The sequence below is a fragment of the Pseudopipra pipra genome, chromosome 1, assembly GCF_036250125.1.
Source record: "Pseudopipra pipra isolate bDixPip1 chromosome 1, bDixPip1.hap1, whole genome shotgun sequence".
Taxonomy (NCBI): Eukaryota; Metazoa; Chordata; class Aves; order Passeriformes; family Pipridae; genus Pseudopipra; species Pseudopipra pipra.
In genome coordinates this window covers 39,202,404-39,226,416 of record NC_087549.1, presented here as the reverse complement: position 1 = coordinate 39,226,416, position 24,013 = coordinate 39,202,404, and the positions used below count along the sequence as shown (strand labels likewise).

General features: G+C 40.6%; 2 protein-coding genes across 4 annotated transcripts; both read right to left on the bottom strand.

Moving 5' to 3' along the window:
- Nucleotides 1-452: 452 nt before the first annotated feature.
- MOS (MOS proto-oncogene, serine/threonine kinase) lies at nt 453-5,978 on the bottom strand. Its single transcript, XM_064652740.1, has one exon. It carries the CDS (start codon nt 1,993-1,995, stop codon nt 946-948), a length of 1,050 nt encoding a protein of 349 aa, XP_064508810.1. The 5' UTR covers nt 1,996-5,978; the 3' UTR covers nt 453-945.
- Nucleotides 5,979-9,669: 3,691 nt separating this feature from the next.
- Nucleotides 9,670-21,487, bottom strand: PLAG1 (PLAG1 zinc finger). 3 transcript variants are annotated; one of them, XR_010430159.1, is made up of 5 exons: nt 21,388-21,487; nt 17,214-17,572; nt 15,235-16,624; nt 10,059-10,167; nt 9,670-9,946 (listed from the first exon to the last, which is right to left on the bottom strand). XR_010430159.1 is itself a non-coding variant. In XM_064652719.1 (3 exons), the coding sequence occupies exons 2-3, from the start codon at nt 17,453-17,455 to the stop codon at nt 15,361-15,363; spliced, it is 1,506 nt and encodes a 501-aa protein (XP_064508789.1). In that variant the 5' UTR covers nt 17,456-17,572; nt 21,388-21,487; the 3' UTR covers nt 10,383-15,360. The 3 variants fall into 3 exon arrangements, 1 of the variants encoding a protein (XP_064508789.1); XR_010430158.1 differs by having other exon boundaries at nt 9,670-10,167; XM_064652719.1 differs by lacking the exons at nt 9,670-9,946; nt 10,059-10,167 and having other exon boundaries at nt 10,383-16,624.
- Between the last annotated feature and the right edge of the window lie 2,526 nt (nt 21,488-24,013).

Here is a 24,013-nt window from a genome sequence, read left to right as displayed (position 1 = left end):
TGCTTTAAGCAAACTTTCTTTACAGTATTTCCAGTATCTTGTCTAATACTGACCCATGCATTATGAAGCACAAATAATCCTCCTTTTACCAATAATTTTTTCCCTGATTTTTTTATTTTTCTAACTTACCCTGTACCTCAAAAACTTGGTAACTTTCTGCTCTGCACAAGATGCTCTTATAATGCTTCAGATATTAAAGTTTGCAGTGTTCCAGCTAGCAAGTTGCAACTAACACCTCCCTCGTAGCAGGGAGGTCTTATAAAAGTACAGGTTGTTAACGTATCTTCTTACTCTTAATAGCCTTAGACTGGCAAAAAGTTTCCTTATTTCAAGATGTATATCATCAGTTCCCATTTTCCATATCAAAAGCAGCATACTTACTGGAATTAAGTACATCCAAGAACAAGGGAAAAAAACCCCACTGACACTCTGTATTTATTTTTCTGCATTCACTGATTTGCGATACATACTCATTCCTTGGTAAATGGAGAGGAAAAGCTCAAATGCACAACCTAAGCTAGTGAAGAACTACTCTTATCTGACATTTTGAAAATACTGAAAGGTATTAGGTATAAAGAACCTTCCAAAAGCAGCTCCTTAGCCCCTTTTTTTGTACTTCACTTACTTAAAACCAACTATTTTTTTTGCACATCACATTCCCCAGTTTCTCCCTGAGCAAGACAGCACACAACAGATCAGCCTGCAGAAGTTGTATCTGCCAGTGTCTTGATCCTTGTGTCTATTCCCTCCCAAGGTAAGAGCCAACAGTTTTATTAAATCTCTTTATTTATAGTCTTCTAATATCAAAACAGTTTGGTAGTTTTTTTTTTTAGTACAAAAAACCAGCAACAAAACCTTTAGAACACACAGGGGCTAAATTAATTATGTTCAGAGAAAGGGTTAAGGAAAAGTTGACAAAATAAATTTACAGTGTCCTGAGTTTTCCTAGAGACTCTGTTTGAGGGCCCTGAGGCTGGGAAGCAGCTGGGCTGCACTCAGGCGCTCCTCTACATTGGCCTTCCAGCAGCAGCTAATAATACTTTGGAGTTTCTGGCCCAGTGGTGACTCGTGGAAAATAGCAGCAGCCAGTGAAGGGCGTAAGTTGTAGGCTACCACAGCATAGAGCACGTGCTGCCGCTCTCCCAGGTAGGGCTGCTCCCGCATGACAATTTGCCAGAGCGTGATGGCAAACGAGTAGATGTCTGCTTTGGCAGTGACCCTCTCCCCCTTGAGGAGCTCAGGGGCACGGTGTGTGTATGTGCCCCCTTGCTGGCAAACATGGGGGCTGTGGGACAAGCCCTCCTCCAGTTTCTGGGAGCACCCAAAGTCTCCAATCTTGCACACTCCCTGCTCAGTGATAAAGACGTTTGCAGGCTTCAGGTCCAAGTGCACAATGTCCTGTGAGTGGAGAAAGGCTAAGCCAGTCATGATGTCACAAGAATAGCACACAGTCTCTTCCATGCTCAGGGCCTTCCTTCCACATCCTCCTTCATCATCATCACCCTGTCTCCACGTATCACCACTGCCATAAATCACATGGTGCAGGGTGATGCTGCCCACATACTCCATAATGATGGTGCCCAGGCTGTTCTCACTGGCTGGGGCACATGTGCTGGCAGCCACCACACGTACCACATTATCATGCTGTAGCCAGGCTACGTTCAGCTCAGCCCAGAAGCTCTGTCGCGATGCCAGCCGGTTTTTGCTGCTTTTCTTCACCTGCTTTACAGCCACGGTTGTACCATGGTAGGTAGCTTTGTAGACAGAACCAAAGCCCCCAGAGCCTATGGGCTGCAGGAGGCAGAGTTGCTCCCAGTCAATGGAGCACCAGGCCAGGCGTGGAGGCAAGCGGCGAGTCCTGACTGAAGGAGTTCCCCCCAAAAAGCTTTTGCTGTCTTTGCCAGGGATAACTAAAGGGCTGCTGCAGGGGCGCAAATCTGCAGATGGGGAATACTCAAAAGAAAGGAAACAATTAAGAGGAATAGGTGATGGCATAATAAGATGGAGAAAACCAGAGGCAGTTAATAAGACAGAAGACTAGAAAAATTTCCCCAACAGAAAGGACTCTACAGTGCCTTCCAAAGCCTTTTATCCTCCCTTCACCATTCTCCCTCCCACCCCCAAATGAGCTGCATCTGTCTCAACTAGCTGAACCAAATCAGTCTCACCTGGAAACATTCTTCTCCAACCCTGAAGCAAATCTCTAGAAAGTCAAAGCAAACGGATTTAAAGCTAAAAAGTTAATAACTCGTAAGTATTTCACATCATTTCTAATCTCAAAAAGAAAGATGTTCTGCCCATTGAATGCCTCTAGTAAAATGCCTCAGGAGTTAATAAAGCAGTGACTAGTGAATGCATTTCACCATGACTCCAGGCAGTAATGATCAGCATCAGGTGCATTAAACAGCTCAAAGTCTTCATCAGTGGAAGTAACTGAAATGGTGAGTGCTAACGTTTGATGAGGCTACAGCAGGCATAACTAAATATAAAAGTGCGTTTGTAGAAACCTACCACTTCAACATGACTGGGACAAAGGGACTGCTTTGGCTGCTCAGTTCTGCCCATGCAGGACAGCAACCTTAATAGCAGCATAAATACAAATGATTGCTCCATATCATCCTTTGGATATAGTAACTAGAATTATATATAAGTACTTGGTAATCTTCCCATCACACTCCATGCAGTTACTAGAGGAGTGTATTTTATTTCTGGATCCTCCTTTGAAAACTTACTGCTGAATTTACAGAGCTGTTCTGGCAGAAATAAAAAAAAAAAAATGTAATTTCGCCTTGGTGTTTCTTCACAGGGGCTTTTGGAATTTTGACCCTGCTTTCACATATTCACAGTGGTCATTCTAACTGCCATAGTGTTCAGTACCTGCTGTACTGCCTAGGTATCAGAGCACACTTATGGAACCTATACAGCTAAGGGCTTTTGAATATTCCAGTAAGTAACTTTCTGTACATGTTGACAAGCATCTTGGAAAGATTGGGCCTCATTTCCCACCTCCTCACCCTTCAGAACCTTCCTCTGGATGTCAGCTTTGTTGGTGTGGATCATGCCATGGGATCTCAAAGATTAGCAGTGCCTGTTTCTCCAGAGTTTACCTCTGGGCAGTACTGGCTCTGCAGGCAGTTCCTGCAGAGTCTTTCTGGTATTTTCTGTTCTCTTTCTTTTGCTTCTCTGGATAAGATGCAGCACAGGTCACCTCGGGAGGTTTCAGGGGTACTCAGAACATGTTCAAGCAGAACTGGAGTGTTCTCCACTTTGAGATGGATTCAGTTGCTCACCTCAACAGGCAAACCTGATGTCCAAAAGGCATCTTCTGATCCTACTTGAACTCTAGAGGGTGAATTCATTCTGTAGTAAATCAGTGATGGAGATCTTCCCCAGTACTGAGACTATCAGGAGAAATTTGTCACAGCAATTCACAGGGAAGCAAGCTTGGAACAGAGATGAGTGTAAATGGGAAATTTGGGTTATCACCTGGCAGTGTGTGAGACAGACAGGCAGTGAAAGAACTTATAAACAGGTGCTAACAGGAGTTGTTACCAAGGGAGAGTGCAAAGACTTAAGCATGGCAAAAGGCCTCTCAGTGGCCCTGGGTATGACAGTTCCTGCAGATGAGACTGGTTGACAGCACAAGGCTCTTCTTTCCTGGTCCCTCCCAGAAGAGACTCTAACAGTTCAAGAGGCCCCTGGACCCCTCAGGTGCTATCAAACCCTGTGAGCTTTCTTTGTACAGTACAAGCCAGTCAGGTAATACCCTGTTGCTGCCTGCTCCTTGGAGCAGCTCTCTGGTTTGAAGCACTGCTCAACATCAGTTACACAGGGTTGTTTGGGGGTGGGGGGAGGACCAGAGGATCTTTAGTGTATTTACTTTCCTTTTCTGAGCAGCACTGTGATGTTATACTTGTAAATAAAAGTCTTCACTTCCAATCTTTGCAGAGAATGTTTTCTATGCAGGTGAGCTGTGATGGAAACATAAAGCTGCAGAAAGCTGATGAAACTATATGGAAGACAGGAAAGATTTTTATGCCTGTTTTCTGAGTACTATTAGGGCTCCAATTCTTCAATGGGCTTCTCTGCCAAATAGCATATAAAAGCACCAGAAAGACATTTCTGCTCTGAATTCTCCAAGAACTTAAGCCTGTTTTCATGAGGTTAAGCTGGCAGTGAAGTTCAAAGGGCAAGTTGGTTGTGGGAGAGGCACAGGTAGAAGGATGCATGGATGAAAAGACCTGTTAAGCTGACAACTATAGCAGCATATCTGATGATTCAGAATGCTACAGAACACAGCAGTAAAATCTATGTTCATAAAACAGAGGGTTAGAATTAGGGTTGTTTCCAAATTTCTTTGATTGAAATGTCATTCAGAAGGGTATACTAGACCTTCCATATTACTATTTCCAAACTTTATGTCCACTTCTTTCAGTTGTCCCTTTGTTGATAATTTTCCTGTTACCCTTTTCTGCTAGAAACCTTTCTGTTTTGCCCCTGTCATGGCAGACATGTTGTATTGTTCTCGGGGAATACACTGAATTTTTGAACAGGAACTGTCTTAATGTAACTTACTGTCTTGTCTCAGACTTATTGCTGTGGACCAAAGCAAGGGAACATCCAGTGTCTTTCAATGTGAACACAAATCAGATTAAAATGCAAGGAGGCTTTTATTAAGAATAAAAATTATTTTCTTCTAATCCATTAATGACTTGGCCTAGTGACATCACAGGAGACACAACTGCTGTATGACATCCTTGCCATACTTCACAGCCTCGTTTAGCTCCAGCATTACCACAGGCTGGAGTAGGGAAACACAGCGAGGCCTAGGGACCAGCTGCTGGGGACAAGCTGCCCCTTCCCTACCAGCTGCTCTTCCCCAGGGAACCCACAGCAACCTCCAACCACACCGTTCCCACTGCACCTATTTCCACAAGGAAAAAGGAAGCTGTAGGAACTGGAAGTCATCAGCAGAAAATGCAACAGGAACTTTTACAAGTGACAAGAGGGAAACACACAGTCTGTGTCCTGTGGCCTGCAATATGTCGCAGCTACAACAACCTGCAGCAGCAATGATTTTGTTCCAAGCTTGTGTATTTCTGCAAGTAAAACATACCTGTGCATCCAGTGTTGCAATAGCTGCCCAGCCTAATCTGTGCTTCTGGCTGGGAAGGTATACAGAATCAGTCTAGCTCAGTTCCTCCATTTATATTTCACTTGTTTATCAGGAATATAGAAACTCTTTGTTTGCTGTCGTTAGTTACTACTGCTGTTTGTCTGGTCATTGGACGGGAGAAGTCAGGCCCAACACCAAGGGCCCTTTTTAAAGGGCTGATATGGATGTAACACAGGACACATACCAAAAATCAGAGTTTCATTTTGATCGAGGTGCATTACTCTTGTGGTTAACAGCCAAAGTTTTGTCTAAAACAGGCGAAGGAGAGACCTGGGAATTGGAACTGTTTTCAGAGAGTTTAAGAGTATATATCCTTCTCCATAATCATTACTTTATTTCTTTGTACATTTGGTTGGTGTACCATATAACAAACCCTTGAAGGCTTGGCTGTCCAGAGGCTCCTAAGACCTGCTTTACAATACATTGTGTTTCTAATAAGGTACTTTGTAATCTTGCTAAAGGAGCCAAATGTAGCTCTTCAGGACTTAAACTACAGTCCTACTCAAAGCAAGACAGTTCCTTTGCCTGTTCCTTCATGACTTCTGAGAGGTTTTCTTCTCTGTTTCAAATAAAAGTTTTCTTTTTCCTCCATTTACTGTCAGTCCCTGTGATCTCAGTTTGGGATTTGATGATGAACCTACATTCTCCTTACACACATAGTGTTTCATGGTCCAAGCCTTGTTTCCAGTCACAACTCATAGATCTCAAATGATATTCAGAGTTGCCTGAAAGGAGTTCTGATATTATCAATTGCACAGGTGTAAGTGATACAGTCCTACAAGGCTTTCAGTCCTACTGAAGCCAGTCCCTACAAGGCTTTCTCTGAAGATAGGCCACTGATTAACTACTTTTTTTTTTTTTTTTTTAACACTAAAAGCACAAACCAGGAAAAAATCGAGTTCGTGTTTCAGAGTTTGGCTGTTTTGGTGAGACAAATGACACCTTGGAACAGCAAATATAAGCAGGTTTTCTTTAAAGCAGTGAGAGGTAAACCCAAATGCAAAGAAAAAATACATCTGCAAGAACTGTGATGTTATTTTACTGCTGAGACATAATAATAATAAATATTTTAAAAGGTTAAACCCTGGTTTATAAATAATAAGATCAAGTTTCAAACACACATTGCCAAACAGCTGCTTGATGCTTTTTTTCCTTCACAGAAAGGTTACTCCATGCATTCAAGAACATGAAGCAAAGGCTCTCCTTACCTGAACACACAGGTTTTAACTGGAGACACTGGCAAGGCAGGTGAGGTTTCAGAGATGATTTACTGGGGCCTCAGTGACCAAGGTGGATCAGGGATAACAATCTGGGATCTGCTGCTCTAGATTAATATCACAGTTTCAAAAGAGTACCTTGCAAGAAGCTAAGAGAATCTAAACTTAGGGATAAAGACAATGAAATGTGACATACAGGCTCTCACCCATAGCAATATTTTCTGGCCATGCAAAGACAGACACCAATCCTGGCAAGTTGTCTGTTGTCATGTGGCAGGCAATTTCAGTATTTTCAGCCAAATGGTCCAAGATGGGTTTTGCAGTCTTGCCCCTGGAGCAAAGCTGACTTCACCGGGTCACAGGGAGATGCCAAATATAGTGGTAGAATATGGGACTTGTAGCTTAAGGACTAGAAAACAGCTTCAGTGCTTAATGAGAAAAATTAATCACATACAGCAAAGGGCCCAAGGAGGTAACGTTAGTGCTAGTCTAGTGCTGGGAGGCTGCTGCCTTCCCAGGTACATAGATCTAATGCTGATGTCTAGGACTGATGCATAAAGGGGTCAGTCTCTCCCAGTAGCTTGCACAATCCCATTAACACAGATCATGCTCAGCCCTGTGACTGTATATTAAATACACTGCCATAGCAAATGTGGTGGCTTCCTGCAAATACCACCTCTTTGCAGAGTTGTAGAGGGGAAAGGGCAAGAGGATCAGCCAAATTTGGTGGCTCTGAAATGATGGCCTGGCTACTCTGGTGGGCCATAGCAAATTCTCAGAGGCTGCTGTAAGTTAAAGGGTTTTAAACCTGACTGATTAAAATGGGTTATACAGTTCAAGTACATTGTTGCAATTCATAAATTTTCATCAGTGAGTAAGCAGAAGCTTCTTGTAAAAATACTGCTGAAGAAAAATATGCCTAAGCTGAAGAGAAGAGAGCACATAAACTATGGGACAACCCTGTAATACTTTATTGGCATAAAGAGCCAGACAGTGACGAAATAAGAGGAGACAATTTTCAGGCGAGGACAGACTTCAGAAAGTTTGCGAGTTTAGTCTGTATTTATTTGTCATGAATGTTTGATATTTGATATTCCTATGTTACATCTCAGACACTGCTCACTTATGGCATGCCCCTTAATCATACAGAGCCTGTATTTTATTTTTATTTTCAATGTAAGTACTTGTGAGGGAACTTAAGGATTTATCCATGACCATGTGTGAAACAGTTTAATACAAAAGCCAGTAAGCCAGTTGAGTTTAATTTCAGAGGCACAGCCTACAGAACTTTTCTGCTGAAATTGTATCTAGTACTACACAAGGACAGCTGACAAACACCTTCCTCGCGGGAGTCTGTGCACCCCTTAGATAAATTGCTGTCTCTCATAGATTAATCAAGTATTTGGAAGAAACTCTTCCAGCTTGCATGGGAAACCACACACTGTGTTAACTAGGGGATACTTAAACAAACAGCAGGATTCACTTTGGACTTGTAAAACACAAACACTTTAAACATTTTGAAGTAAACCAAAATGAAATAATTTATCAAGTTTTTCATCTTACATTGATACTTTCCCATGCATACATACATACATATCTACATGTACACACAAATGTAGAGATATATATATATATACATACGCAAAAGTTGAAGCAGTGTACTGATTTTGAGAGGCTATGACTATTCAGGTTCTCTGCATTACTTAACACACATCAAGCAGAGATCTGACTGATTTATATGAAAATTACACTAAGTTATTCTTCTCTTTACATTGCACTTCGGTGCAACAGTAAGAATCAGTCCCACGGGTAAACTATCAAGGGATCAATTCAAATGATTTCCAGCTCAGCCATAGACTGCATTACCACAGTCCTGTTTTCAGACTGCTCAGCCAATAGCTGATGTCTCTTCAGCTCTATCTGAGGCAAACTAGCTTTATAGCTGAAGGTTTCATGATACAAGTATATCCGAACAAGACAAGGTTGTGCAATGATGACACTGAAGAACCGCTCATTGTATTTTTTACAAATACTTACTCCTCTGAATATGTTAATTTCCTAAGGACACACAGGTCATTACAACAAATAAAGAGAATTATATAAAGATAAAAATACCAGGCAAGATGTTACACCTTTATTGGGAGTAGAGAAAGTTTATACTGAATTACCTGGGATATAGCACATAAGCAGGAACTTGAAACCTCATGCAGCAGTTAATCTTTCAATACATTTCTCAAACTATTAAGTTCAGACTAAATTTTGCAATAGAGCTTATCTTGCTGTGCTACTTGCTGCCTGTTTGTGATCACCAACCCTTGTTGTGCCAGCTACGGCAGCTGCCACTCTGTAAAACTTACTTTCTATCCGATTTAATACAATGTTTTGATTTGCAAAGCGGGGAGACCAACAGCATGTAGCTGCTTAGTTCTTGCTAGTTCAGCAGTAGCTCTGCATCACAGTTTTTGATTTCTCTGTCAAAAAACAGTCTTTATCCTAGGGCATGCTTATCTGTGGGAAGGAAAAGAAGGCATGAAAAGTGAGGGAGGGTGAAGGGGAAAACTAGCATAGTCTTACTCTTCCACTCCTGAAGGACAGTGAGACAGGTATAGAGGATACTGAAGGACTATTGTTCTGTACTTTCTTATGCAAGTTTTGGAAAGGGGAGGTTACACAAAAGAGAGAAGGGAAGACGCCTGTGGCTCTGAATTTAACAAAGAAACTCTGGAAAGACTGCAGCAAGAGATCTCTGGATATAACACAGATATCATCTGTGCAATCACACTCCACTTACTACAGGGGCTGACAGAGTTTCTAGAGGGTTTCCAGAGGCTGTCCATTTGGAAGGAGGACAGGTTAAATAGTAACGGTGGGTGAGACCAGCTATGATGGGATGGTTTTCTCTCGAGGGGTTGTGGGCGAGGGTGTGTGTGTTTGTGGGTGGCTATAAATGGTTTTGCAGAGCATTTATTATCATAGAGCATCTGTAGAGCTCTTGACCCTCAATATAACAAGGCCAACCCTCTCAAACAAGTTAGAAACCTGTGGTACAGAAGTGATAAGTCAGCTCAGAGGAAAGGGGTAGGTAGGGATTACAAGAAAGGAAAGATGTCTGCATATGGAGAAGGTAAAAGCCAACAACTCTCTCTACAATCATTTCTCTCATACTGGGTTACAGCAACAAATCTAAAAAGTCAAGACTTAAAAAAGAGGGGAACTCAAAAGCAGGGAAACACAGACAATGCTGAAGATGTTAACAAAATATGTTCCAAAAAGCAATGAAATGTGAAATGCTAGTCTTTTACTTTCCTGTCAGACAGTCTACGGTAGGGAACAACTGCACGGAATGAGCAGAGGCAACCTTCTGCAGTTGTGTGCAGGCTGCTTGTCTGGCTGTGAGGCACCTCTTCCCCCACGCATTACAGTCTGACTTCTTCGGCACTGTCATGGGCAGATGGGAGAACTATGGGATCAAAGCAATGGAGTTTCTCCTGGAAATACTGCAGAGAGAAACCCCCTGGCATGCTTAGCACATGCCACACCCTTAAAGTCTGTCCTGTAAACCATAACAATTGATGTAAATGATTTGCATTAATCTGAAACGATAAGAGAATCACTCACCTATGTCTCCCAAATGAGTGGTCCCACTACAGAAACCCCACACTCACCTTCCAGTGTCTCACAGCATTTCAAAGTGCAATTTGATGGCAAGTTCAATTGCTTCCTTCAGTTCAGATCTGTCTTGTCACAGACACAGTAGCATCATCCCATTTGTTCCTTGGTGAAATCATGAAACATGGATATTTGTGCTTTAATATTTTCTGAAAAACTGACATTTTACCAGTCATAAATTGGAAAGACAGTTATGCTTTTGCAAACTTAGAATAACTACACCCAGCAAAACTGGATGTATTCTGTAATTACTTACTGTAATCCCAAACACGCAGATCAAGATTAACTATTGAAATGCCAGGCATAAGTTATTCATTAACTAAAACCATTCTGTAATTTTATTGATATATTTTGTGGAGTTCACATATTTTTGTACAGCAAACATAACACTGTAGGCCACAAGAAGCTGCAGCACTATTGTTTAATAGCAGCAAGGTATATTTTATAATCAGGGTATGTGGACAATAAATAGTCTGTTTCTTTGGATGTGAATGTTTAAAATGAAGTTCTGCTGCAGCTTCATAATGTGATTGCTATTTTACAGAGCTTATACACAAAAATATATATGCAATCTTTTTGTCTATATTTTATACAAATACAACAGTAGTTTGTGAATACATTTTAAAGTACATATACATGATAAGCAACTCAATTTCCCATATCACAGGATAGCAAATTTTAAATGCAAGAAACATATACAAATTCAGTCTGGAATGCAGGGTTTTCTGTGTTCTTTTTTTTTTTTCTCTATTTTTTGACTCAAAATTTTTATCATTAAAAACATTTTAGCAAACAAGTCCAAACAATTTTTCCACTAGCTAAAAATATAATTTCAGCAATCCGACTCAGGTTAGGGTGTGTGTCATCATTCCCCAATATACTTTTCCCAGTTTTTGTCTAAATCCAAAGGCTTTTAATAATATATAGCATGTTCTTCACTCCACACCATATAAAAAGCCCGCATTTAACATTAACTAGCAGTCACCTATTTTTGTGAACAAGAGCTAGGCTTGTCAGCGTTTAAATTTGCATGTCCAAAATTTTACTTTTGCAAGTGCATATGAATACATTGCGGTGTTGCACAAAGTTCATTAATGACAAATTAAGTCACAGTATAAAAATATATCATACAACTATAGGTCTAGTATAGTCCTCTTTTTCTATGGGTAAAAATACATCTGAATGAGACAGGGAGGTTTGTAGCACCATGAGAGGAGTTGTATCCCAAGTTACATTAGCAGCATGATCCAATATAACAATATTGCAGGAGTGTTTCTGAGGAGATAAACATTCACTCTGGTTCAACTGTACCACTGAAGCTTATACTGAAAAGTGTTTACATATGATTAGCAATAGTTCTGTGTCACTTCCAGGGCTAGATAACTGTTATCAAAAGACACTGCCTTCCAACAAAAGTAAGACACCCTTATTGCATAAAAGCTTTGGGACTACCCAAACACATTTTGAACTACTGTGGCATTACTTGTAAGTTGAGCATGATGCTAAGTAAGCTGTGGTTTTAACTGTACACTGGGAGGATGCAGGATGGGCAGCTAAGCCTATACAGTTTACTACATACCAGAGAAGTACATATATTTCAGAGGCTTATCTATAGACTGAGAAGAATACAGGAGAAGCTGCTAAACCAGTGTATGAGACAGACATAACAAAGGATGCAATCCTGCTGCCCTTGACGTTTACGGATGCAGGATCAGGCCCTAAGTTAACTTCAGACAGCAGCATAGCAATGATAGGATATGATAAAAAAAATCTGTATCAAATACTGCATGTTAAACATTTTTGACATAGTTTACCATCCAGAACTCCAGAGGACACAGTTTGCAAACGGAGAGGACAAACTCCTATTTGTTTTTGACTGGTATTCAAAATGGCAGTAGAAGACAGTGTAGTTTGAAACATGTAAACCTAGTAAAAACCATTGTAAAACCCTTAAGAAAGACACACTGGTTCTGTGCAATATAGCAAATTGATAAGAAAACACTGTAAAAATGTACCTGTTTAAAATTACAATGTCTACCATTTTGTACACAAAGCATTATACCAAAGGCCTACATATATGTAATCTAATGGCACTTGAAACAAATTATAATAAAAGGTTTTATAATAAAAAGCATAACCTGTAAGAAATTTTCTTAAAAGGTTTAGGTTTTCTTTTTGAAAGTGCTATATCTTGTAATATGTGTAACATAGAGGTTGACCAAGCTTTATTTTAAAAAATATTGGCCTATAATACAAGTTTAGCTCACTAGGCAAATGATCCTGAAAATATGTACTCTTAACATTCATTATTAGCTTAATAAAGCAATCAGCTCTGGCTCATGTTTCAGTCAGTATATGGTTTTTAAAAACCGCTACTGCCAAATTAACAATAAATCACTCTATTCCACAATTTACTACTAAATAAAGCACAAGCAACAAGTACACAAAAATATATATATTTAAAAAAAAAAAAACAAAACCAAAAAAAAAAACAAAAACCAAAACAACCTTACTAGAAGTTTAGAAGTTGCACAAAGAGTGGTGCATGATCAGCCAGCCCTCCCCCCTCCCACCAAGAATCCATCTGAAATCAAAAAAACGGAGTTTAAAAACTGATGGTTTAGTAGTGGCCAATATTGACTCTGCCTAAGTGATGCTCAAAAGCACTCCGGTGGCGGTGGTATTTCTTACAGGGTCAGTCTGCTTCCACATTACCCTACATCCTAGTTCAGCCGCAAACATGCCGGGTGCATCCACCCACTGAAACCCTGACTGAATGAGGTTCAATATCTTGTCTGAGGTCCCTATTTCTCAAGTGAAATGTACATCTAACTCCAAAGGGAAATGTCAATCCCTTTTCAGGAAGCTAAGGCACAAATGAAGTAGTAATAAGGGTTCTGGCTACACACTAAGAAACAGGTGTTGGCAAAGTGTCTGTCGGGTTTTGTTTTCTAAAGAAGTCTTTTGGCAACTGAGACAAACAGTGGCTACAGATTGGAAATTTGTGAGCCAGAGGCTACCCAGGATGGGCAGTGCTGCCTGGTCACACTGCTGGGCCAGCTGCAGGATGATAAGCACTTGCAGCTTTCCTCTGCTGCAGGGAGAGTTGCAGATGCTTGGCTCCACATGGGACATAACCCACTGGAGGAATTAAGTCCATTTATCTTCATCTCAGATTGATTAAAAAGATTGAGAATAAACCCGAGTTTTTTCTAGATGCATTATAGTTGCTCATTTAGACTAAAGTTACATTCGGTTGCATTCACTTTGTGCTCTGTTCATCTGTTTTTTTCTTTCCTTTAGAAAGGTGAAGGGAAAAAAAGCAATATTGAACAAATCATTCAACTAAAGATGTAAGTAAGTGAGCAATCTGTTTCACAGAAACCAGAGGAAGCAGTTGTGAAGCAGAGCTAAAAGCCCACCGAGATAATATGCTCCTAACCCCAAAATCTAGGAGTAGTTTGCAGAATTTCAAAAGGTATTTTCCTTATTAATACATCCTTATTTTAATGCCTTTGGAACACAAACACATTTATAAAAATGTTATCTTTCGGTAATAAAATTTAAATACACATATGTATAAAATAGTAAAACTACACCTGCATATTGCTCCTAGAATTAAAAAAAACAGTAGGAGCTACTGATAAAACATCTGGAGCATGAGCTCCTTAAATGGGAGCAACTTTTGTTTCTGTGAAGTATATTTAGTTTAACCACTTAAAACCTTGTACGAATCTTCATTATTGTTTGAGAGATATTAATGTACTTGATTTCTATTTTTTAATTCCTTGTACAAAAATGACAAGGAAAATAATGTTATTGTTGAATTACAGCAAATCTAGTTTGCTCTTATGCATCACAGGGTTGGTTGTTTTTTTAGTTTTTTTTTTTCCTCTTTTGGTTATTAGGGGTTGGGGAATAGAATATATTGCATTAGGTAAAAGTGGTGTAAGCAATATGCTTTTACTTCACTCCTAAGAGTCCTGTCTTTAAATCTTGGCAACGGGCAAAAAGTCCCTAACCAAGTACCCAGGTGTAGAAAGTGTGATTAACATCTAACTTGTTGCTTAGGAGGACATAACACACCATGTAACACAACTGAAAAGATCATTCCAATAAAAAAAAAAAAAATCCAAAACAAAAACCTGGTAGTTGCAAATTTACATTCACTCTCTGACTGCACACTAGTTTTGAACTGAAAATAGATACACACTTTCTGGCTGGACTTGATCCACCCTTTGGTGGTGGCAGCTGGGAGAAGACTGATGCCTACAAATGTGAATACACTACTGGAAGATTCCTATGCAGTACTCTTTCTATGCTACTAAAGAGAAAAAACAGCAAGTTAAGAATTAAAACAAAAACTGCGACAAAATATTCTGCATTACTACATTACAACACTTTTATATTTCAAGATCAGCCATTAATTTTGCCTGTTTCCTTATACCAGAGTCATAAAAGCACAACAACACAGTTCCAAATTCAACTTGAAACATTTGTCAACTAGGCAAGCAGAGATTCTCTGTTGAAATTCTATTCAGCCATAATTTTAGAGAAGTAAATTTTTTTTTTCTGTTATCCATAACAGGCCACAAAAATTTAAGCCAGAAAATGGCAAAATTCTTAACAACTTTTATAATGACTTCGATACAAGTCAAAATGCTGTATAAATGTACATGTGTATATACGGACTTCTATATATACACACACAAGTTTTCAGAAAAATCTGAATTCTATATTTATTTAAAAAAATTTAGATTTGTCATTATAGAACAGGTCAGATGTGTCACCGTTTGGGAAGAGGATTTGTTTGGAAATGGACCGGAGATTTTTTTTCCCAAATCTTCAGGAATATTTGTGATACATATTTTAACTGGATTATCTGCAAATAGTAAAATATATTAAAAGTTAAAAGTGGCAGTTCTACCACTGACATCAACAAAATGGAATAACTGGTATGGTTAAAAAACTTCTAAAAAAAGGGATGAGTGTTGAGAGTTTGCTTGGGATGACTTTCTACTGAACATTTTAAATGTGTAAATTGGCAGTGAATATGAAAACAATACAATGAGACTGTTTAAAAAAAAAAAAAACAAACCAAAAACCAAAGTAAACACAGCTGAGAATAAACACTTTCAAAACATTTTAAAAAAGTTAATTTAAATTTCTTACTGGCTTCATGAGATTGGTACTGTACAAAAGCAGAGAATTTATAATGTCTTATAGTAGGCACTAAGTTAAAAATGGTCACCTAAGGCATTTCTACAAATAGACAGTAACAAGCCAGCTTTGTACATCCTATTGGAAAGCTTGATGAAATCGTGGTAGGGTGGTGGTTGTGCTTAGACTGCTTGTGAAAGCTGCTGACAATGAGTGCAGAGACCCAAGACCTATACTATTGCTAGGATCTTGTGGATCCTGGGTTTGTGGTGGAAGTTGAGTCATAGAAGAATGTGCCTCTTCTTGCGTATAACTCATTCCGAGGTTTCCCACTGAAACAGAAGGAGTATAGGGAGGGCCATTTACAGGTATGAAGTTGAACAGCTGAGAAAAGTCCAATGATGGGGCGTTTAGAGGTTCACTAATAGGAACAGAGCCCTTGGAAAGGGAAACTTCCCCAGACCCATCATCTAGTGGCCCTACTTGTGGATCCAGCCCTAGTTTTGATGAAGATGCTTGAGAATCCTGGGATGAAGAAGGCATACCACTTTGCAACTCCATTAAGTAACTTTCAATTTCCCCTTTCAATGGCTGTTCTTTTTCAGGCATAGAAATTGCGTATGAGGTAGTACCGAGCGGATATTTCAATGATAGCTGGTGAGAAGGGTGGACAGACTCCATATCTATTGGACAAGGCATCCCCAATGGTAACGATGTGGCAACCATTTGGTGTGCAGATGCAGAACTCTGCATGGACTGAATCTGAGTGTTGTAGAGATTTAATTGCAAAGTGTTTGTAAATGGCTTTGATGTCAGTTCACTGGAAGGTAAAGACATCACTGGAAGCAGCTCATCCTTAATAGGCACAGAAACATTGCAGGTAAAGGGATCTAGAAGGTCCATTGGCTCTGTTTTGACCTTCAGAAGTTCTTGGTTGTGACTTTTCTTCATGTGGCGTGTGAGGTGATCCTTCCGCCCAAATCTCTGTGCACAGTATTGACAGAGGAAGTCCTTTCTTCCAGTGTGCACTACCATGTGTCTGCGGACATCCTTTCGGGTGTAGAACCGACGATCACAGTGTTCACACTGGTGTTTTTTCTCCTTCACTCCACCCGATGACTTGCCTGCATGAGTTTTTAGGTGCTCCAGCAGCACTCCTGTGCTTTCAAAAGTCTGCAAACATACCTTACAGGTGAGGTCACCACTTGTTGCAGCATGCAAAGCCAGGTGACGTTTGAACCCAAGCTTGGTATTGTAGTTCTTTCCACATTCTTCACACTTAAAGGCCTCTTTGTTGGGATTGTGTGTATGTAGGTGATTCTTTAGGTGATCTTTTCGGTGAAACATTTTCTCACAATAATTACACTTGTGGGTTTTCTCAGGAGAATGAGTAGCCATATGCCTTTAAACACAGATATATTCTGTAAGTAATTATTTTGATCAAAAAACACGTGCTCATTTTTTAATGGCAGCTAAATACTACACTAAGGACTGCTTTGCAACAGAACCTTTTAACTGAAAGCATGACACTACAAAGACATTTTGACAAATTTAAATATAGCATAACGCGAGCCATTTCTCTTAAATTGACACTTTAGTTTTGGTGGGTTTTAGCTACTGTAACAGGGGTATATGGGCAAGTATGAAAGTACTCGTGTAAAAGTCCATAGCCAAAGAACTTTCAGTCCATACTCTTTTTCTTGTGACAATTCCTTACACAAAGGAAAATTCTACGCTCATTAAAAACAAAACAAAACAAAACAAAAACAAACAGAAAACAAAAGCAGAAAACAAATTAAGAAACAAAATCAAAGACATTAGCTTGCAAACTTAGGTAATTTAGAATTCTAGAAACAATCCAATGGCTACTTTAATTAACACATCCTCTCTGCAATCAGCTGAAGGCGTACAGAAATATATACTTTTACACGGCTTAACACGGCCAACATAAAATAGATAATATAATCTGAAAGATAAATAGAGTTTAATACCTTAGTAATTTGTACTTAGAAACAAAGGCCTTGGTGCAGTCTTGTTGTGTGCACTTGTAGGGCCTCTCTCCTGTGTGAGAGTATGAGTGAACCTTTAATTTCTCAACACTGTTAAAGGCCTTGTCACACAGTTGGCAAGGAAAGTTTTTTCTTGGTTTGGTTTCACCACGCTTACGTTTCCCTGAAGGGACTTTCTGGGTATCTCTTACTTCTGACAAATCACCAGGAATGACAGTGGCCATCGCAGCCTAAACCAGGCCTTCTTGTTGGACACTTGGGAATTGCCCAACTCCACTAAATGATTTAGCTTTAGATGGCTTCTCAAGTTTCATGTGGTCGTAAAAGAAAGCAAAAGGGGACTGGAAAAAAAAAATAAGAAACAACTAGTTTGTAACTAAACTTAGATTTTGAAGTTTACTTGCTATGTGATGCTTCTGAATAAAACTTAAAAATAAAATTAGGTTCAGCTGGTCTAATGTAATACCTGCAGGTTTCTTTATACTATTTGCTGCAACTCTTAAAACGCATTGCTCAGGATGAACAGATCCACATATGCCCTGAAATCACACCTCACCTCTCCCTCAAACACTGATGGAGAACAGCAAAGTTTCTGTCAGATTAAGGGAGGCATGAGGCAAAGAACCTACCTACCCAGGCACCTTTTGGCAGCTTCGGATTTCAAAGGAATAACAGCCGCGCCTGTGGTGTTTATACAGACATCCGCACGCAGGCACACACCCATGCACGCAGCTATCAAAGTGAAAATCTGTAAGCCTCAAAATATTTGAAAACCTGCACAAAACACAGCAGTACCCATGCTGACAGTATGGGGGACAAAGCTTGTGTTCTCCCTCAGGCATACCTCCCCCCTGTGATCGCTGACATCTATGCACCCACTCTAGCAAAATGCACGCGTTGCCAATGATGGCTAATGCCAGGTGAAATTCTCCAGCTAACTTGCCCTCTGCAAACAGACTTGATGTATTGACAACAGAAATCCCATGGGTTAGAGATAGATTATCAGCCAGCACTGGAGACCCCCACCCTCCTCATGCTATCCTGCGAGACATGAGGGCTCTAAGTGTTCTGACTCAGGCCAGCTCAGGATGGAAGTTCCTAGTCCTGCCCCTGTGGCATGGCAAACTGTGAACTAAATCAGAGGTTTTCAGTGTCAGGAGGTGTATGACGTGACCTTCGTGTCTGACTTGTGGGTAAACAGCTTTAAATTCATCATCTGGTATCATATAGTGGCAACTGGGCACCTGCCATCACAGGGCACTCAACAGCCCTCCTTTGTCAGCAGTGGCTGACAGCTTTTCCTCATCATCGGAGCACAACTGCTACTACAGATACCAAACCCCAGTGCTACCAGTTGTGGTAAGGGTGGAGCGCGAGGTCTGCAGCAGCAGGGGCAAGGAGGACAGCAGGAGGACAGCACTCAACGCAAGCGTTTGGCAGGGTTGGAAAGCCCCAAAATTTGGCCTCTCTCCCTCAAAAGTGCCACCACCCACCCCCTGGCCCCGGTGTCAGGGCTGGCAGCTGCTGTCCACTCTGGTCTCTGCCGGGGCAGCTGCGCGAGAAGCGGCCGGGCTGGGCGGCACCAGGGCCAGGCCGCAGCCGGGCCAGGGCTCAGCAGCCAGGCACCGCCACGGCCCCCAGCAGCAGGGCTGGGGAAGCCGCAGCTGCTGGGACAGGTGGAGCTGGGCAGCTGGGAGCTGGGCAGGCACCATCAGGCTGCAGCTGCTCCAGCCCAGCGCCACCTCCCTGAAAAACAAACCGGGCTCTTCCCTGCTGGCAGCAAGGGAGGATGGATAGCTGGGAGGGAGCCTGGGCCTGGCTTAGCTGTCCTCTCCATTGCTGAGGGTCAGCAGAGATGGAGGGAGTCAATTGCCCAAGAGGGGAGTGGAGAGCAGCGCCCAGTTGCACAGGGGCAAAACTACAGAGTGGTTGCAAGAGCCCCAGCGTGGTCCTGGAAGAAAGCGAGAAGGAAGGAGAGCCTGTGTTTTCCTCAATGCATGCCAGGACAGGAAGGCTGAAGGAGCAGGGAGAGGGAGAAGGGGATGTGCCTCTTTAATATCTGCATTTTATGAAATCTTCAGACTGAGATCTCCACTGGAAATGTGTACACAGACTATGTCTTTATCTATGCCTTTTCCTCCCACCTCCCTGTAACTTTTCTCTTGTCTTTAGAAAAGGAGAGAAGTACCGGCACACCAAGATGAAAATCTGCTTCCTTTCAACCCTGAAGTCCTTGAATGACAGGTTAAACTATGCTACCTTGTTTAAGCAAGTAGTTTTGTAAAACCACCTTTAATTCCTCAAATTTTATAAGGAAACACTAACCTCTTTTAAGATACCCAGTGACAGAAAAGGTGTTTTTTTAGGGACTCTTATGATTTCAGACTTGTCTAGGACTCATTCCCACTCGTGGGACGAAGTCTGGAGACATCAGTTCCATGAGTGGGAACGTGCACAGGTCTTCAAAGTATCAGCTTAATTTTATTTTCTGTCTCATAATCAACTATCTAGTTCATAACTGAAAGTGAAACACTGTTTGGAGACTTGGCAGCAATAATTTTCTTCAATAAAAGTAAATGAAGATCAGTTGCAAAATACTTCAATAAAGCCACCAATGTAACCAAAAGGAGGGTCTGATTCACATCAAAGTTGTGATATATTTGTGGACTGAAAAATACTTTTTTTTTCAATATAAGCTTTAATTAGAATCTGGTAATAAAATGAATTTTGCTTTTCTGTTAACAAACACACTGGTCTTTAACACACATTGGCCTGAATGTAGAATGAAATTTTGTTTTAGCCTAATCTCTCCTGACCTATGAAATTCAGGAGGGAGAAAAAAATTCAACTCGATCTCCATTCACACAGGCTTTTTTTATACCATGCAGGCACCTGTATGAGACCCACCACACAGAGCCAGTACAGCAGCCATGCCCTCACTGCATAGCTAGGGCACTTATAGCCTCAAGAGGGTTAAGAAGGCACTCTGGCTCCTTTTGCCTCCCTGCCAAATCCACACCGAGCCTGAGATAGGGCAGTCAGCATTTGCTTCAAAGGGCAAGGCAACTGCCTCCACAGGCTGCTGCAGGGGAGCGTGGCTACTTTGACCATGCCAGGTCCAGAACTCAGCAGCAAGTGGACTCTGTGCCCAGCCAGTGACAAGGGAAGCAGGCACAGCAGGCAAGATACAGGCAGGGAGGATGAGCTGCTGCAGGGAGGGACAGCCGTCAGAACCAGGATGGGGCTGTGGGGCTAGGGAGGCACAGGGAATCCTGCACAGGGGTTGGAAATATCTAAGGACATGTGGATAGGGGTGAGCTGGTAATGCTGAGGGCTGGTAACGTGCATCAAGCTGGGGAGATGCAGGATACTAGGCCACGCAGAAGGGTGATCTGCAGGGTCTGTTGTGAGGTCAAAAGCAGTGTTTGTTGTGGAACAGCATATTAAGCTTAACTGTTAAAATTAACAACTGACAACTTCTCACTTCTTTTCTCAGTGCAAAGATCACACCTCAGGCTGGAGGCCATCCTATATTCAGGCCAATATAACATTTTGTTTTCTTCTCCAAAACTTCAGGTAATCTAGCTGCTGTACCAGAAGTAAGTCAGAACATTCACAGGGATGAAGAATTTGGGTTTTGTTCCTCTATGATCAAAATGAATTAAGCTGACTTTGAACTGTGTATAAGTGTCCTTAAAAATGCATCATTAGAACAAATATAGTGTGGATCCAATCTTTGACAACGACAGCGTTTTATTAAAAACCACGTACGCACTATTATCTCAGTACCATTTCTCAACAGCTGAAGCAATTAAAAACTTTAGTGTTGATCTCTGAATAGCAAATAACCATTTTTTTTTTGGTGTGGATATACAGACTGAGCAATGGAGATAAAACTTTAAAAAACACTGATCCTCAAATATTAAATTTTTCAAAGACCAGCTGAAAGAATTTTATGAGTAATATTGCCTGTTTGTGCCTCAACATATTATCACTTAAAAATCCCCATTCTTACTGGTGCTTTCACAACTGCAGGATGAATGATTATATGCAGTATCAAATAACAAACACATTACACAAAAGCTCATATATAATACTATTTTTAAATAAGCATATACTTAAAGCAGGATTAAAGCAGCCTCTGTTCAATGCACACCTGATGTTTGCCCACTAAAGTCCTCAGATTTTGCTCTTAACCAGTTCCGCTGACTCTTCTTGGAGGAAACCAGAATCCAGTACTTCCCATTTTTACTGGTCTGAAAAACAAAAGGAAGAATGGACTAGACTCCAGGGAAACCAGTATGTTCATAAAGGCTGGGATGTGACAAGACCAGGAATTGGAAAGAATCGGAAAGGAAAAGTTAAAAGGGATAGATCCAACCCATGCACAGAACATTATATACTGTTAATTATAAACTGTAGGAATCATTCTCGCATTATCAGTAGCAATTATGCACTTCAATTTGCAGTATACTTACATAATTTCAACTAACGCTATGCTGGACAGTGACACATAAAGAGATAAAATTAGACAAAAAGCAAAGGAGTTGTTGTCATGAAGTTAAAACAAAACAAAAATAATCCACAGACCACAAATAATTGAGAAGTAACAGCAAAAACCATAAAATGCTGGGCCCAGACTTGAGTTTTTTACTCAGAAAGGACTGAGTAAGAGAAGATTCTGGATTAGGCCCAACTTTACTAGAACCTAATGCCTTCATTCTGCTTAATTATACAGGAAATAGCAGCTTAAAATGTGACCTGCAAAGGAAAATAAAATTAATTTAAAAAATAATAATAAAACCTCTTAATGATGTACATGCTACAGGTAAATCCCAATAGAGGGCAAGTCTAGGTATGCCTGAGCAAACCAAGAGGGTTTTTCTGGAATTTCCCTTACATCTCCCTTTTCCCTGCCACCATAATTTTGTAAATTTGCAGCAGGTCCTCCTTTTCTTCCTAGAAGGCCTCCTGAATGACACAGGTATACACGTTCAGTGCCTCATTGTAATGGGGAGGTTTATCCTGTCCAGCTCTTCCAGATATATAGGGGCGAAGCCCTATACAGTGCCCATACCCCACGTGGCATAGCAGGCTGAAGTTATTTGGCAGGAGCCCCAGAGTAATGTAACATTTCCCCACAGACAAGCCATTTTCCCTTCTTGCTTCCCATTCATTCTAGAAAGCATTCTTCCTTCTGATACCAAGTTCAGCTTCGCACAGCCCCAGCCTCCCCTGTTGGTAAGAATGAACATGAGCAAACAGGTGTCCTTGAACACCTATTAATGTCAAAAGGGCTTCAGAGCGGCCGACTGAAGCTCTCTGAGAGCCAAGGAGCATTTATCCAGGGCTTTGTACACACAGGCAAGAGGCAGAAACAGCTCCAGTACCCAAAGAAAAAGTGGAAGTTCTGTTTTCAACTAATAAGCACAACCCTCACCCCCTCTTTTGGGAGTCCCCAAATCACCTTGTTTAAGGAAGAAAATGCTGACCCCCTCTCTCAGCAAGACCCTTATAAATCAGTTACCCTGCAGTGCCTATCTCAACATCTTCCACTATTGCAGCAGAAAGGAAGAGCTTCATTCCCCAGATGTTTCTGCTAATGTAGTTCACAATAAGGAGACAATATTTAAGACAGCCACATAAATGTAATGCACTAAGTTCTCATGAAGAACATAATACAAATACACTATTTGTATTTACAGATTATTTCCTATTCAGGGAAAAAAAACACAACAAAAAACCCGAAGAAATCCTATCTAAAATATTATAAAGCCCTCTCAACAGCATTTAACATTTTCTCTTAAATGCTTATAGTCCTCAATGTTCACCATACATCTAAAGTTACTCTAGCAAAAAGCACAGGCTCTCAGAAACAGGCCACTAGAGGCATGGAAAGACTACTGAATCAGGGGAAACCAAAGCAATTGGAACAAATAAATAAGCAAGATAAACACCAGATGTAGCAAAAATGCTGAAGAGAATGAAGGAGGACAGTCAGGTACTCTTATTTATTACCTTACAAATACAGCAAAATCACAATGCAGAGGATCCAGATGAGAGCACTGCTATACCTACATTAGCTGGGATCTCAACTTCTACAAGACCATTAGCAGGTAAAGAGCTTAACAACATACACATAAAAGGGGATAAGTTTGTATGAATAATGAAAACATTTACTACATTTGACAGGATTAAGTGAAAAGATAAAATAACATAATTCCTATGCTTTGCAGCAATAAATATGCTATTGGAGAAAAGATATTTCCTTATGCACAGAATACAAAAGCTGTCCATGATAATGCCCATTTTTAGACCACCTTTCTCAGAAGCTTTTGGTGTTAGAAAATCTCTGAGGCAGAATACTGGACAAAGATGTACGATTCTCCTTGTAACTGCTTAGAGTCATATTGTTCTAAGCTTCTTCTCAATTATTAGATGAGGTAGGAAGAATTTTTAATGAATAACAAAACTCAGATTATTCTCCACATGAAGTGGAGAAGCATCACACTCTAAAATGCATTGTCACATGCACATACCCAAAGCTTACTTAGGTACTAGTAGCAAAATATGACTTCCATAATTTGTCAGAATTCTTAGAATTTACCAGAACTTCCAGTATCTGTGAGGCACTAATTTTGCTAACTTTCCAAACACGCAGATAATTCCAGGTTAGACAATATTTGAATTTCTACCATATAAGGAGTGAAAACAAAAAGCCCCAAAACCCTAATAAAGAAGATAGATCATATAAAATATAAATATAAAATAATTTATTCTTT

Excerpts from the sequence above, each read along its gene's own strand:
- MOS (XM_064652740.1), bottom strand. The coding sequence starts at position 1,995 with ATGCCATCACCTATTCCTCTTAATTGTTTCCTTTCTTTTGAGTATTCC.
- PLAG1 (XM_064652719.1), bottom strand. The coding sequence starts at position 17,455 with ATGGCCACTGTCATTCCTGGTGATTTGTCAGAAGTAAGAGATACCCAG. Across the intron at positions 16,625-17,213 it reads TCTAAGTACAAATTACTAAG|GCATATGGCTACTCATTCTC; the intron begins GTATTAAACTCT and ends CTGTGTTTAAAG.